Source organism: Lactuca sativa, chromosome 7, assembly GCF_002870075.4.
Source record: "Lactuca sativa cultivar Salinas chromosome 7, Lsat_Salinas_v11, whole genome shotgun sequence".
Taxonomy (NCBI): domain Eukaryota; kingdom Viridiplantae; phylum Streptophyta; class Magnoliopsida; order Asterales; family Asteraceae; genus Lactuca; species Lactuca sativa.
Window position 1 is genome coordinate 189,437,482 of NC_056629.2, and position 13,265 is coordinate 189,450,746.

The 13,265-nt window shown below is 34.1% G+C and overlaps 1 protein-coding gene across 1 annotated transcript; it reads left to right on the forward strand.

Moving 5' to 3' along the window:
• The first annotated feature begins 5,543 nt into the window (after positions 1 to 5,543).
• On the forward strand, positions 5,544 to 6,665 carry LOC111898421 (early nodulin-like protein 2). The gene is made up of 2 exons (XM_023894333.3): positions 5,544 to 5,865; positions 5,960 to 6,665. Exons 1-2 carry the CDS (start codon positions 5,691 to 5,693, stop codon positions 6,562 to 6,564), a joined length of 780 nt encoding a protein of 259 aa, XP_023750101.1. The 5' UTR covers positions 5,544 to 5,690; the 3' UTR covers positions 6,565 to 6,665.
• The last annotated feature ends 6,600 nt before the right edge of the window (positions 6,666 to 13,265 follow it).

Consider the following 13,265-nt stretch of genomic DNA (forward strand, 5'->3'; position numbering starts at 1 on the left):
TTTATTAATTATTTATTTATATTTTAAATTTTTATTGGTCCATATTTATGCATACAATAACACAATAGATACATTAAACACCTAAACCTAGCTCTCTTTCTCTCTCTCTCTCTCTCTCTATATATATATATATATATATATATATATATATATAGAGAGAGAGAGAGAGAGATAGAGAGAGAGAGAGATAGGTTCAGGTGTTGTAAGTATTGTGTTATTGTATACATAAATGTGGGTCAATCAAAATTAAGTAAAAATTTAAATAATTAAATAAATAAACAAGGGTATTTTAGTATTTTGATAAATAGATTCCACAATAGTCCCTATAATCATGCTAGCATTAACTTTAAACCTGTTTTTTCTTATATACAGTCGTCATCAGTCAAACAACCTTCTCTCCATCGTTTTCTAGTCGTCGGCTTCTGATTGCATCAGTGTATCGTCCAACGTCGCCTCATCCCTTCATCGGTGCTTCTGGTTCACGTTGGCGTCAGCGCTCATCGTTCACGTCGGCGTCGGCGCTCCTGTTCACCCTCGTGTTGCACCCATTACTTTTCTCCTTGACTCCGACTACTTCTCCTCCGATTAAATCCACATGTCGTCGCAACTTTCTTGTCCGACGCGACATCCTTCCCTGGCGCAACCTCCTTCCTCGTCGTTGGTCAGCCGCCCTTCATCACGTATGTATTTTTTTCCACTTATAGTTGCTTCACCCTTTTTTATTTGTTTTTTCTTGTTGAATCTCGATTATATCTTGCAAACTTGTTATGAAATTGATTGTTCCTGAAATCAGTTTTTTAGAAACTGGTTTATGTTCCAGGTAATTTTTTTGAAATTGATATATTCTCTTGGTAATTTTTTTTCTGATTTATCATTCAAATGTTGTTAAAAATCGATTTCATTTTGCCGAAATTGATTGTTGTTTCCATATGTTGTTGGTAAGATTTAGAGACATTGGTACTGGTAAGCTTCAATAAGATTTGTTCTCCCTAAGATGAAAAAACTATCAACTGGGGTTAAATTTGGCTCTCTTGATGTATTGTTTGTTAGCTGTGGTATGACATTTGTTTCAATTTTGAATTTTGATATGATTTTGTAGCTGATACCACGAAACTTCATATGCATATACCCTTTACAATTTTGTTTCACGAGAGAGGTGTGGAGCAAGCTTGGTCATATGCAACAGGTGTGTTTCTATTTAAGTTCTTGATTTGTTCAAGACAAGTGAATTACAAGATTTTGAATGGTGGTATAGTTATTAATTTGATGTGTAGGTGTGTGAGCACCAGGTGTTTGACGATTTGTCTGAGAGAAATAATTTATGTGTCGTAAAGTGTCAGATTCTTTTCTTAGATTATTGCTTTCAGGATACAATATCCTTGTACGTTTTTTTTGGTAATTCTTAGATCTTTTAGTTTCAAATCTTATTACTTGTTGTTGTTTAATTTCAGAGGAATCGAGTAAAGAGCAAGTTGGAAGAACTTAATCATATTTGCACTGCTACAGTTGGTGACGAATTCCGATTCTATGGGAATTAAATCTCGATATTTCCTTTGTGATTTGTGTATTTTTATGATTGTAGTTCTATCGGGATCGAATCACGAATTCCAATTCTACTAGAATGGAATCTTGAATTCTGATTCTGTCATAATAGAATCTTAAAGATGAACAATGTATGAGATAAAGATGAACAATGACCACCAATCTTCCAAAAAGAATCGATTATTCTACCATAATAATATACAATGTATTAAAAAAAATATATGTAATAGTATATTCTGGTAGAATGATTTATATATTGTGTTTTTTTGTTATTAATAAGTGTAATAGTATATTCTGGTAGAATGATTTACCACATTCTATAAGAAATTATATATTTTTTGTTTTTATTCTTCAACTGATTGTTCAAGAATTTGTTATTCTACAAGAAGTTGATAAAGTCATGATCAGGAAATAGGTTCAAGAATATTTTTATTATTTATGGTATAAGAATATTTTTATTTTGGAATATACTCATAAACATATTCTGTCAGAATGTCCGAATTAAAAGAATTATAATTCATAAAATCGGATTTTTAAAATTAATAGAATATATGATCCCTTAAAATTAGTGATTTTCCCTTATTAAATCTATATTGATTGACTAAAATACCCTTGTAATTAAATTAGATGATATTTTTAAATTATATTTAATTCAAAAATATATCTTAATCATTTTCTTAAAATAAGTGAAATTAATTGGCCAACATTTATGCATACAATAACACAATAATTACTTTTAATAGAATAACCTAAGCCTATATATATATATATATATATATATATATATATATATATATATATAGAGAGAGAGAGAGAGAGAGGGAGAGGGAGAGAGAGAGAGAGAGCTAGGTTCAGGTATTTAAACTAATTATTGTGTTATTGTATTTATAAATATAGGTCAATCAAAATTAAATAAATGATTAAATAATTAAATAAATAAATACGGGTAATTTAGTCATTTGTTTAATAACTTCCAAAAATAATCCCTATAATCATGGAAATTTAGTTACCATCCCTACAAAACCTTCGTTCACCCATATACCTTTATTTCACTGTATCCATCATCGCATCAATACCATCGGGGTTCCTTTTTCTCAATTTCATTCGATCATTGATTAGTAGTAGTAGTAATATTAATGGAGGTCACTGGCGTTGTACACCGTCAGTCTCCGAGCTTCTCTTTGAGCGGTGGTGATGCCTTTAACTCCTTGCACGTGCACTCTTTTCCGAAGATGAAACCAGCCAGATCTTTCTGTCTTAAACAATCATTCAATGTGAAGTCCCTTTTTGCATCCGTGGGTTTTGATGAGCTTTCCGACAAGAGCCACCAAACACATGCTCGATTCTGAGACCCATCTCATAGCGAATCAAGATCTAACCTTTGATTTCGGATTTGAGGTATTTTTGAAGAAATAGGACACGAAGAGGGTAATTCTGAAGAGGGTATGTCTAAAGAAATAATTAAGGTTAGAATTCAGAATCGGGGTTCCTTTTTCTCAATTTCATTCGATTATTGATTAATGTATGTATCGATTTGCTGATTTGATTTCATGTTGCAGGTGAGGGATGTTATGAAGAACTTGAAATAATTAAGGTTAGAATTCAGAATCAGGGTTCCTTTTTCTCAATTTCATTCAATCATTGATTAATGTATGTATCGATTTGTTGATTTGATTTCATGTGGCAGGTGATCTTAGGCGTACACTCAAAGCTAGCAAAGAGGGGATCTTTAAACTTACTGTTGGTGAAATGTACAACAGGTAACATTGATCTTTAATAACTTTGAATTTGTGAAAAAGAGGATGAAATAGAAGTTTTAGAACTTGAAAATTCGATCTTTTTTTGATAAAGATTAGAAATGTGCTGTGATTATAAGAACCCAAGAACCATAAGCGTAGAAAGAATGGTTGTTGAAGCAATGAAGAAGATGGAGGCTCCTCCATCCCCTGTTCAGTTCTTGCATGTAATCGATGAAGACAACAAGTTGACAGGTATCGTCATACTACATGGATTGGTGTCAGTTGGGCTTTGAAGGTTATATATATGCATTACTTCTTCATTTGTATCATGTAGCTATCGAGGAATGCCTATAATCGTATATTACTATTCTTTTGATTTATTGATTTTTTACTACTCTATAGAGATGTATGTGTTTCTAAGTAGATCAATCATGTTGAGGGTTACACAAAATTTCCTATCATGGTTTTAGTTGATTTGAAGGTTTTGGGTTTGATTAGTTGAACACAAATCATGGTTGTTTTGGTTTATTTGACAGATGAATGCTTCAATTGAATTGAAAGTTGTTTTCATGCACACCAAGTGCTTGCTAAAATGCTTCAACTGAATGGTATTTCTTCGTTTATAGCATTCTATCAGAAAATAATGTTTTTTTATGATAATCATGAACATATTCTGTTAGAATTCCTTGAATTAATATAATTATTAGTAAATGAATTCCAATTCTATCAGAATGGAATCACAAATTCCAATTATGTTGGAATGGAGTATGAATATTTTCTCACTAACTTATTCATTGTATTTTTGTTTCTACAGAAGCTGATGCTTGAAGAACGGACCACGAAATTTGAACGACGCCTCTTAGCAACATTATTCTTTTAGAATGTATTATTGTTTTTGTTAGATTTTGATGTTTTTTTTTCCAGATTTGATTTCTTTTTTAGTTTTATTCTTTAAAAATAAATATAATTCTTAGCAATTGTTACATGTATTCTATAGGAATTAATGTAATTTTTGTTTTAATTCTTCAATTGATGGTTCGAGAATTTTGTTATTCTACAAGAAATTTTTTTATTTTTTAACATACTCAAACATATTCTGTCAGAATGTCCGAACTAAAAACCTTATAATTTGTAAAATCAGATTTTTAAAATTAATAGAATCTTTGATCCCTTAAAATATATAAATTTCCTTTATTAAATATATGTTAACTGACTAAAATGCCCTTCTAGTTAAATTAGATAGTATTTTTCAATTATATTTAATTAAATAATATGTATTAATCACTTTCTTAAAATATGTAAAATGATTGGCCCACATTTATGCATACAATAACACAATAATTATTTTGAATAGAATAACCTAAGCCTATATATATATATATATATATATATATATATATATATATATATATATATATATATATATATATATATATATATATAAGAAAAGTGAATATACCCTTAAGGATATATAAGCTTAGGTACCCAAATTTATCGTACTTCGTCGTTTTGTCTCATATAATAAATTCTAATTGTCCAATGTTCTTATAATTTAACGTCTAACTTGATTTACTTCTAGAATTTTTATAAACTACAAAGTTATCTTACTCTTACATAATTTTCATTTTCAACTACAATATATATAGCATATTAGGTGTTCGGAAAAAAAAATGTGATGTAAGAGAAAGGTAATAGTGCAATTTTGAAAATTTTGAAAGTAAATCAAGTTAGTAGTTGAAGTTTAAGAACATTATGATGAATATATCAAACAAAACGACGTATTATGGTTTGTTTGGGTACCTAAGCTGGTATACCCTTAACGGTATATTCATTATATATATATATATATATATATATATATATATATAATTCTTTTTATCTTTAAAGTGCTCATTTAAAAGCTTTACTCCTATCTTTTAACTATTTCTTTACAAACAAAATGGCTTGTAAGATTAATGAATACTCGGAACCATTTTTGTTTCATATTGACTAATCATTTATAAATATATAATTACAAATAGATTGGAATAGATGAAATCGATGGATTTCCATATACGACATTGTGATCGACAAATAGATTGGAAGCAAAGGGGTCGAAGAGATAGTATCCTCTCTCACTAAATTTCCTAAATGATATGGCAATGACCAATTGACCATGCCGACATGATAGCAATTTTCTATTTTTGTCATTTTAGTGACTAGTCCTTTCGCCCCTTAGACAAGTACAAAAGAGACCCTTTTCTTATGTCGATCATCAAAATAAATGGAAATCTAATCGTTAACTCACTAAGAATCGCCGCGTAATCATCACCTCATACATCTTCTATAAACACCCAACCGATTGCCCTCTCTAATCTTGCCTCTATCCACTCTCAACTCTCAACCACACACACACACCTTCCATTTCCCATGGCGTCCTTTCACAAACCTCTCTACCTTTTCTTCGCTTTTTTCTTCGCTTTAGTCTCTTTTTCCAGTGCTTACACCTTCAACGTCGGCGGCAGAGATGGCTGGACTTTACACCCTTCTGAAAGCTACAATCAGTTTTCCGGCAGACTAAGATTTGTCGTTAACGACAACCTCCGTATGTATTCAGTTCCTTTTTCTCTTAAGTTCTTGATTTGGGTTTTCGTTTTTTCAATGTGGGTTTTTAAAAAAAATTGATTCTTGATTTGCAGATTTCAAGTACGATGCTGCATCGGATTCTGTATTGGAGGTCAGCAAAGGTGATTATGATAATTGCAACACGAACAACCCCATCACCACCCTCACCGGCGGCGACTCTTTCTTTACCTTGAATCGTCCAGGACCTTTTTACTTCATCAGTGGTAATAGATCTCACTGTAACGAAGGTCAGAAGCTAGAGGTGGTTGTTATATCGCCTAAAACGAAGCCGTCACATTCCGCCGCTCCACCTCCGGGAGTTTCACTTGCTCCAATGGTCTCCCCAGGCTCCCCTGTTTCATCACCACCAGAATCTGGAACATCTGGACCGACTGCTCCGATGGGTTCCCCTATGTCTTATTCTTCACCACCAGAACCTGGAACTTCTCCGATGGCCTCCCCTTTTTCGTCACCACCAGAATATGGAGCTACTCCGATGGTTGCCCCCACTGGAGGTATCTCAGCTTCTCCAACAGGTAATCCGTCTGACGTGAACGGACAATCACCGAATGGATCACCGGAAGGGTCGCCGTCGTCTTCGTCGGCAAGACTACCAGTTTCAACAACCTTGACTGTCTCATTTGTCCTTATGATAGTTGGGTTGGTGTGGTTTTATTAGAGTGTTTATTTTCTTAGAGTGGTAATCTATTACAATTTTTTTTTCTTGTGATTTTGTATGCATTTGTGTTAAAAAATAATTGAATTCTTAATTCATCGTAATAGTATTTTGTTTTTACTTAACTCATACTTCAACATCCTTTGTTTAACTAGTGTTCACTTAAAATATAGTTTTTACACAAATTACTAAGCCCATCCATCATTTTGTAAAAAGTTTAAATATGTATATTCATATATTGTATTAGTGGCTAGAGATCCAATTAATCCTAAAATTGTGGATTTCTACTAGCTTATATTCACAACTTAAATTAAGGAATAACGAACATTTCTTTAGGAATTCATGGGGATCATTAGTTACCTAATTCTAAACCACAAGACAACCATATCACTTCTTTTTTGTTGTTCTAAAGAAAATTTGTAACTATAATCTTTCTTTGAGATATGGCTAATCACATTAGGGTTGTCATCATCATGTTGGCAATCACTTTCCCCCGTTTTGCAACATCCAAACCTATAATCTTGTCGTCCCAACCCCAATGGACAGTATTGAATCGATTGTCAGGCTCTCATCGACGGCTTGTAGGGGATACCATTGACATTAGGGAAGAGATGATGATGGAATCCCAAAGTGCACGAAGAATCCTAGCTGGAAGAGGGTATATCAGCTATAACGCGATGCAGAAAAACAATGTTCCATGCAACCAACGTGGTCAGTCTTATTATGATTGTAATAGTAGAGGTCAGGCTAATCCTTATTCTCGAGGATGCAATGTTATCACTAGGTGTGGTGGTCGTTGATTAGATACATAATTCATGTGTGTGCATGGGTTAAAATACACGACAGCCCTTTTGAATGTTCTTTCACTTTGCAATTTTAGTGCATTGGTCGATTTGACGAAATTGCCTTCATTCAAACGGTTGTCTTCTCATCCATTATTTAGAGTTAGATTGATGTATCATTGTTCTTAAATGATTTAAACTTTGTGGTAAGAATAATTTTTTCAATTATATTTCTTTTGCAGGATTATTTTTTCTCGAACATTTGTATATGGACATAATTGTCGACATCAATCCATAATACACCAATTTCATCTATATAATTCCAAATAACGCCAGATATAATAAAGTGATGATTCAAACTTATGACGTATTTTTCTTGTCAATATGTTGTTTCCCTTTTTAATATCGCTAATGATTAATTTTTGTCTTTTGACTACAACTAGAAAAGTCTAATTGGAATGAAAAAACAATGTCTTACTCGAAACTGGTTTTACAAAATTTTATAGTTGGGAGGTGCAAATTGGAAACTACTATTATTTGCACTTTACCAACACTAAAGGGTGTGTTGGTTGTTTTGCTTAGGGTAAAAGTGTGGCACATATGCATCACATAAGATTTTATTATTTTTGTCACACTTTACGTGATGATATTTTTACCTTTGAAATTTAAATAAAAAAAACCCCTTAAATTTGCAATAACCAATCATTAGTTAGAATGATAACCAAAACTCCAAACATTCACAATTTGTCATCGGCAAAAGTTTATCATTAAGATTTGCCAATGACAAAAAAAACTAGTCAAGGGGTGATGTTTGCCACCGACAAACCAATCCACATTAGCATATCAGTAAAAAATTTGTGACATCGTACACTCTAATACTCATAAAGTTATGAGGTATGGTCACTATATGTTCACTAGAAAAGTGATGTCATTTATGCGCCACATCACTTCCACTACATGTTCATTACATATTCACTAGCCCTAGGAAATGGTTATCACTCCACATTGTTTATATATATATATATATATATATATATATATATATATATATATATATATATAGAGAGAGAGAGAGAGAGAGAGAGAGAGATTAAATAAAAAAACATAATTAATAAACATAAATAAATATTTCACATTACATACAAACACATTATATAACTTAAATTACAAAAAAATAAATAAATAAATAAATAAAAATCAAACCTAAATTACTAAAAAGACATAAAACTATAGAAATTTAAACCTAAATGACTTAAAAACCATAGAAAATTAAACATAAAAAATAAAACGTTAAAAACCTAATTTACATACTTGTCACGAACTTGTTTTTCGATTTTCAGAAACGCGGCTAAATTTTTCGTATCAATATCCGGTTGCGGCTTTGCGTTTAAAATTTGAAGATCGGTAAGTGTTAGTTTCCGACGACAATCTTCCTCCGTCGAGTCATATTTATTTATTTTTTTTGCAAAAAACTTAGAGTTTTGTCAAATTTTTCTGCAAATACGTCTTTATTACTCGCTTTTCCGCTTGAAGACGTTGTTTTTTCTCTTTGTCCCTTCTCGGTGGTCGATGAAGTTGGACTTCCGGTGGACCCTCCCATACGGTGTCGTCAAAGTCTTCGTTGAGGTCGACACCAAAACTCACATCCCGCTCGGAAGTTATTGGCCTTTTGTTGGAGCCGGTGGTCGATTCCGAATGCGAAGTCTCCGGTTTAAGGACGCATTTTGGACCCTTAAGACACATTTCCACGCTTTTTGGTCGCCGAATGCTTTCTTTCGTTGGTGACCTTGTATTGTTAGCAAGCGGTTGATAAAATATTCAAATCGTTGCTACCACTTTTATGCATATTTTTCAAATTTTCAAATATGTCGTTAAAGTTGGTGCAAGCCGCTCGTAGTTCATGTCATTTTCCATTGACCGCGCCGTACGTTCGACCCGTTTTCCTTCCCAAAAGTGAGTGAAAGTGATCTAAAACACGAACCCAAAAATTGTTTCCCGTTTACGCATTGTTCGTCCTCGAGTCACACGATATAAAAATCCAACCTTTAACCAAAGCTTCCTCCTCATCTTCGTTCAAAGTTGCTTCTTTTTTTTGTAGTTTTTTCCTTTTGGTTGTCTTCTTCTAGATGGTTATGTTTCTTCGACCCGTCGTCGTCATCATTGTCCAAGTTTATAGGTGGGGATTGAGATAAGGGGACTTGAGATGGTTGTGTTTGGAATTTGTTGAGATGGTTGTGTTTGGAATTGTTGAGGTTGAAATTGTTAAAAAGTTTGGAAGTGGGGTTGATTGAATTGTTGTGGTCTTTATTGTTGGAAATAGTTTGGTTGATATGAAATGTTGGTAATAAAGATTGTTGTTAGATTGGGGTTGTTAACATTTGTATGTAACTTTGATATTGATCATTTGGAGTGTTTGTGATTGTTAGGGTATTTAGAATGGTTGGAGTATTTTGAATTTGATCCATACTTTTGAGGAAAAAAAATAAGAGAATATAAAGGTATTTGAATTGTTTTGTGGTGTGAAATGATATAAAAATGTTGGTATTTATATGGTTTAGTTTAAGGTTAAAAATATATAATAATAATAATAATAATAATAATAATAATAATAATAATAAATTACATTGTAACGGGTCAATTTTTAATCGTTTCGTTAAATAAAAATCTACTTGTAATAAGGAGTATAACAGACATCAATCCACACCACATTTATGGGTGAAGAGAAGAGACATCAATCCACACCAGGGACGGTGTTCACGTATAAAAATGTGTGCCAATTCACCCTCTACGCGTAAAAATCAGCCCTACACCTTATGGCCTAAACGTTAATTATGAATAGTTTTTTAATCCGTTTGACTCATATTTGACCTAAAGTTTTTAGATTATGCTTTTAGGTGTGTATCTCAAAAGTCAAATCTATTTTCCAATAAAAAAAGGTGTATCTCAAATATATTTAGTTTTAAATAGGCGAGTCAAAATTACAATATCTTACTTTTTAGATTATAAACTAAGCAAAGTACTTTATTGCTAGGATCCATATTGATGTTTTTCGAATCTTTTTAATCCAGAGAGTTGTTGCAAATTGTCTCATTCATGTGAACATAGAAATTTGGAATAGAATTTAGAAATGGACCTGACATATTATAAAAAGACATATTAATTAAAGTAAAACGATCTTATTAACAAAAATAAACGTTTTTCGGTTTTGAAAAATGATACTTTCTTGGAATGCCCCGTTTCGGAATGGTTAAGGTTGTTCCGGAGTTGGCGAGTGGTAGCTGAGATTTGACGTAATGGTATTTCGAGATTCGACAACACATATTCCGAACTGACATCGTACATTTCAGACTGATATTGTATATTTCAAGCACATATTCCAGACGGACATTCTGACGTACATTCTGGATTCGTTGCACTACACTCCTTTGTTTTCCATCTTTTCATTCACTTACAACCAAAAATTCAGAATTCCATTTTCCAATTGTAACACCCATACAAATCATGCCAAATTTAAACTTTTTCAAAACACTTAAAATCATAAAATCATAGTAGCAGGAGGACCGGTACGATCATGTTTTCGCCTTCACGCGATCACCAGAAGTACCTGAAACAATAATCAATAGATGTAAGCTCGGTGGCTTAGTGAGTTACCCACAAAATATCAACCTCAAATAACCATAATCATATCATATCAACAAATACAGAACAACATGCATAATGAACCTTCAGCCTGACTGGACCGCCTCGCAGGCCTACAACCTATCTGAACCGCTCCCGAGCCTTCGGCATGACTGGACTGTCTCGCAGGGCCTACAACCTATCCGGACCGCTCGTCGGGTATGTTGGCCTACAACACAAAGCAGGACTGCCTCAACCCAACCCTCAACCAAACAAACATGTGCACATAAATATCATACGCTAACTCATATCATATAACAATCAAACCGATCTAACAAATCACTAATCATAGCAACATCCCAATAAACGGGATACAGACCTAACAGGTCACTAACATAGCATCATTCTATAACCAGGACACCGACCTAACCAGGTCACTAACCGTAAGCATACCACCATCCTAACTACCAGGATGTAATCAATAAACATATCATGCCATAATCTGGATACAAATCCATAAAGGGCCGGCCTTGGTGCCTTAGACCCAATTGATATAGTGAGGATAACTCACCTCGCAACTGTCGACTCGAAAGATAAGCTCAGACTCTCGGATCACCGTCACAAACTCCACCACCTATATTCACCATAGAACCATACTCATATATTTCCAGCTTCCTAAAATGCCCCAGAAGTCAAATAGTCAACCCTTGGTCAAAGTCAAAGTCAACGATCAAAGTCAAGAATCCATGTTGACCCAACTTGTCGAGTCATTCCAGAACTCGAGTAGTCGTGAAAACCCCCTACTGACTCGTCGAGTTTCCCTGTAACTCGCCAAGTCCAAGCATGGCCAAATGTCGGGAAAACCCAAGTTGACTCGCCGAGTCACCCCTCTGACTCGCCGAGTCCAAGTAGAAGTCCTTGCACGACAATTTTCATCGGACTCGCCGAGTTGACCATGCAACTCGTCGAGTCCATTCAGTCCACTATCCATTCAGATGCTTTTTAAGCCATTTTAAGTTTCCATATTGCAGATCCAACTTTCCAAGCCATATTTATCACGTAAAGTTGCAAACTTTACGTGCATGCAAGGCTCTAAAGTTTTATAATGTCAAAACCAAGCTTGTAATGGAGTATTACACTTAAGGAGAGGTTCATATTTGCTAAAGCTGAGAGCTTTATGGACTTAGAGACCAAAGAGAGTTCAGATCTGAAGTTACAACTTCAGATCTTAGCTCATACCCAAGAATAACTTCTTAATATGCTAGAAAAGCCCTAATCTTTAACCAAAAGAGATCTAGAATGAAATGTGTAACACCGTAAAATTTCAACCAAATTTTCACATTTGAAAAACACTTTATTTCACAATAAAATAAAGCTCATTGTTCCACATATCCAAACATAAGTCAAAATCCCAAGATCAAAAACATATAAAACTCCGCGTGTGTGTACGGATCATGACGGCGCCTTCCCGCGATCATCACTGGTACCTGAAACACATATCACAAAACACTGTAAGCATAAATGTTTAGTGAGTTCCCCAAAATATCAAATATAACACATATTAGCCGCTCAAGGCTATAACTCTGTGGGCCCTCTGGCCCTAACTCTGTTGACCCTCTGGTCCTAACTCTGTGAACCCTCTGGTTCTAACTCTGATATACACACAACATAAATCACATAGAAGTAATGCATTGCAACACATCACATAAATAATATACAATAACTCTGTCACATGATTCTAATTACCACTCAAGGTAAAGTATAGTGAGAAGGCTCACCTCAGGTATCTTGGCAAATCTCTGACTCGGGTATACATTGATCTAGCCTTTGCCTAAACACATAAACAATCATCACAATCAATAACAACTCTCCAGGCTAGACTAGACTCTCAAATGTCCTCTAAGAAGGCTAAAAGACCATTTCACCCTTCAAACAGTTCACAAGTCCAATTGTTAACCATACCCTAAAAGTCAACAAAAGTCAACAATCAACTCTTTGACCAGACTCGCCGAGTGCACAATTGTGACTCAGTGAGTTCAGTCATGAACTCAAGTCCTCTAAATCCCCAATGACTCACCGAGTCACTTCCCCAACTCAGCGAGTCACCAACTTGGTGATTCATAGGGGAAAACTATCCTACTCGGCGAGTCTGTTCTTGGACTCGGCGAGTTCATGCCATGCTCAAACTCAAATGACCTCCTGAGGTCAGATCCGTTCCTCTAACCCATAGATCTGGCCTCCTTAAGCAAGATAAACACGTAAAGTTTGGATCTTGATGCCCATGCAAAGACCTAATGGCTCTAT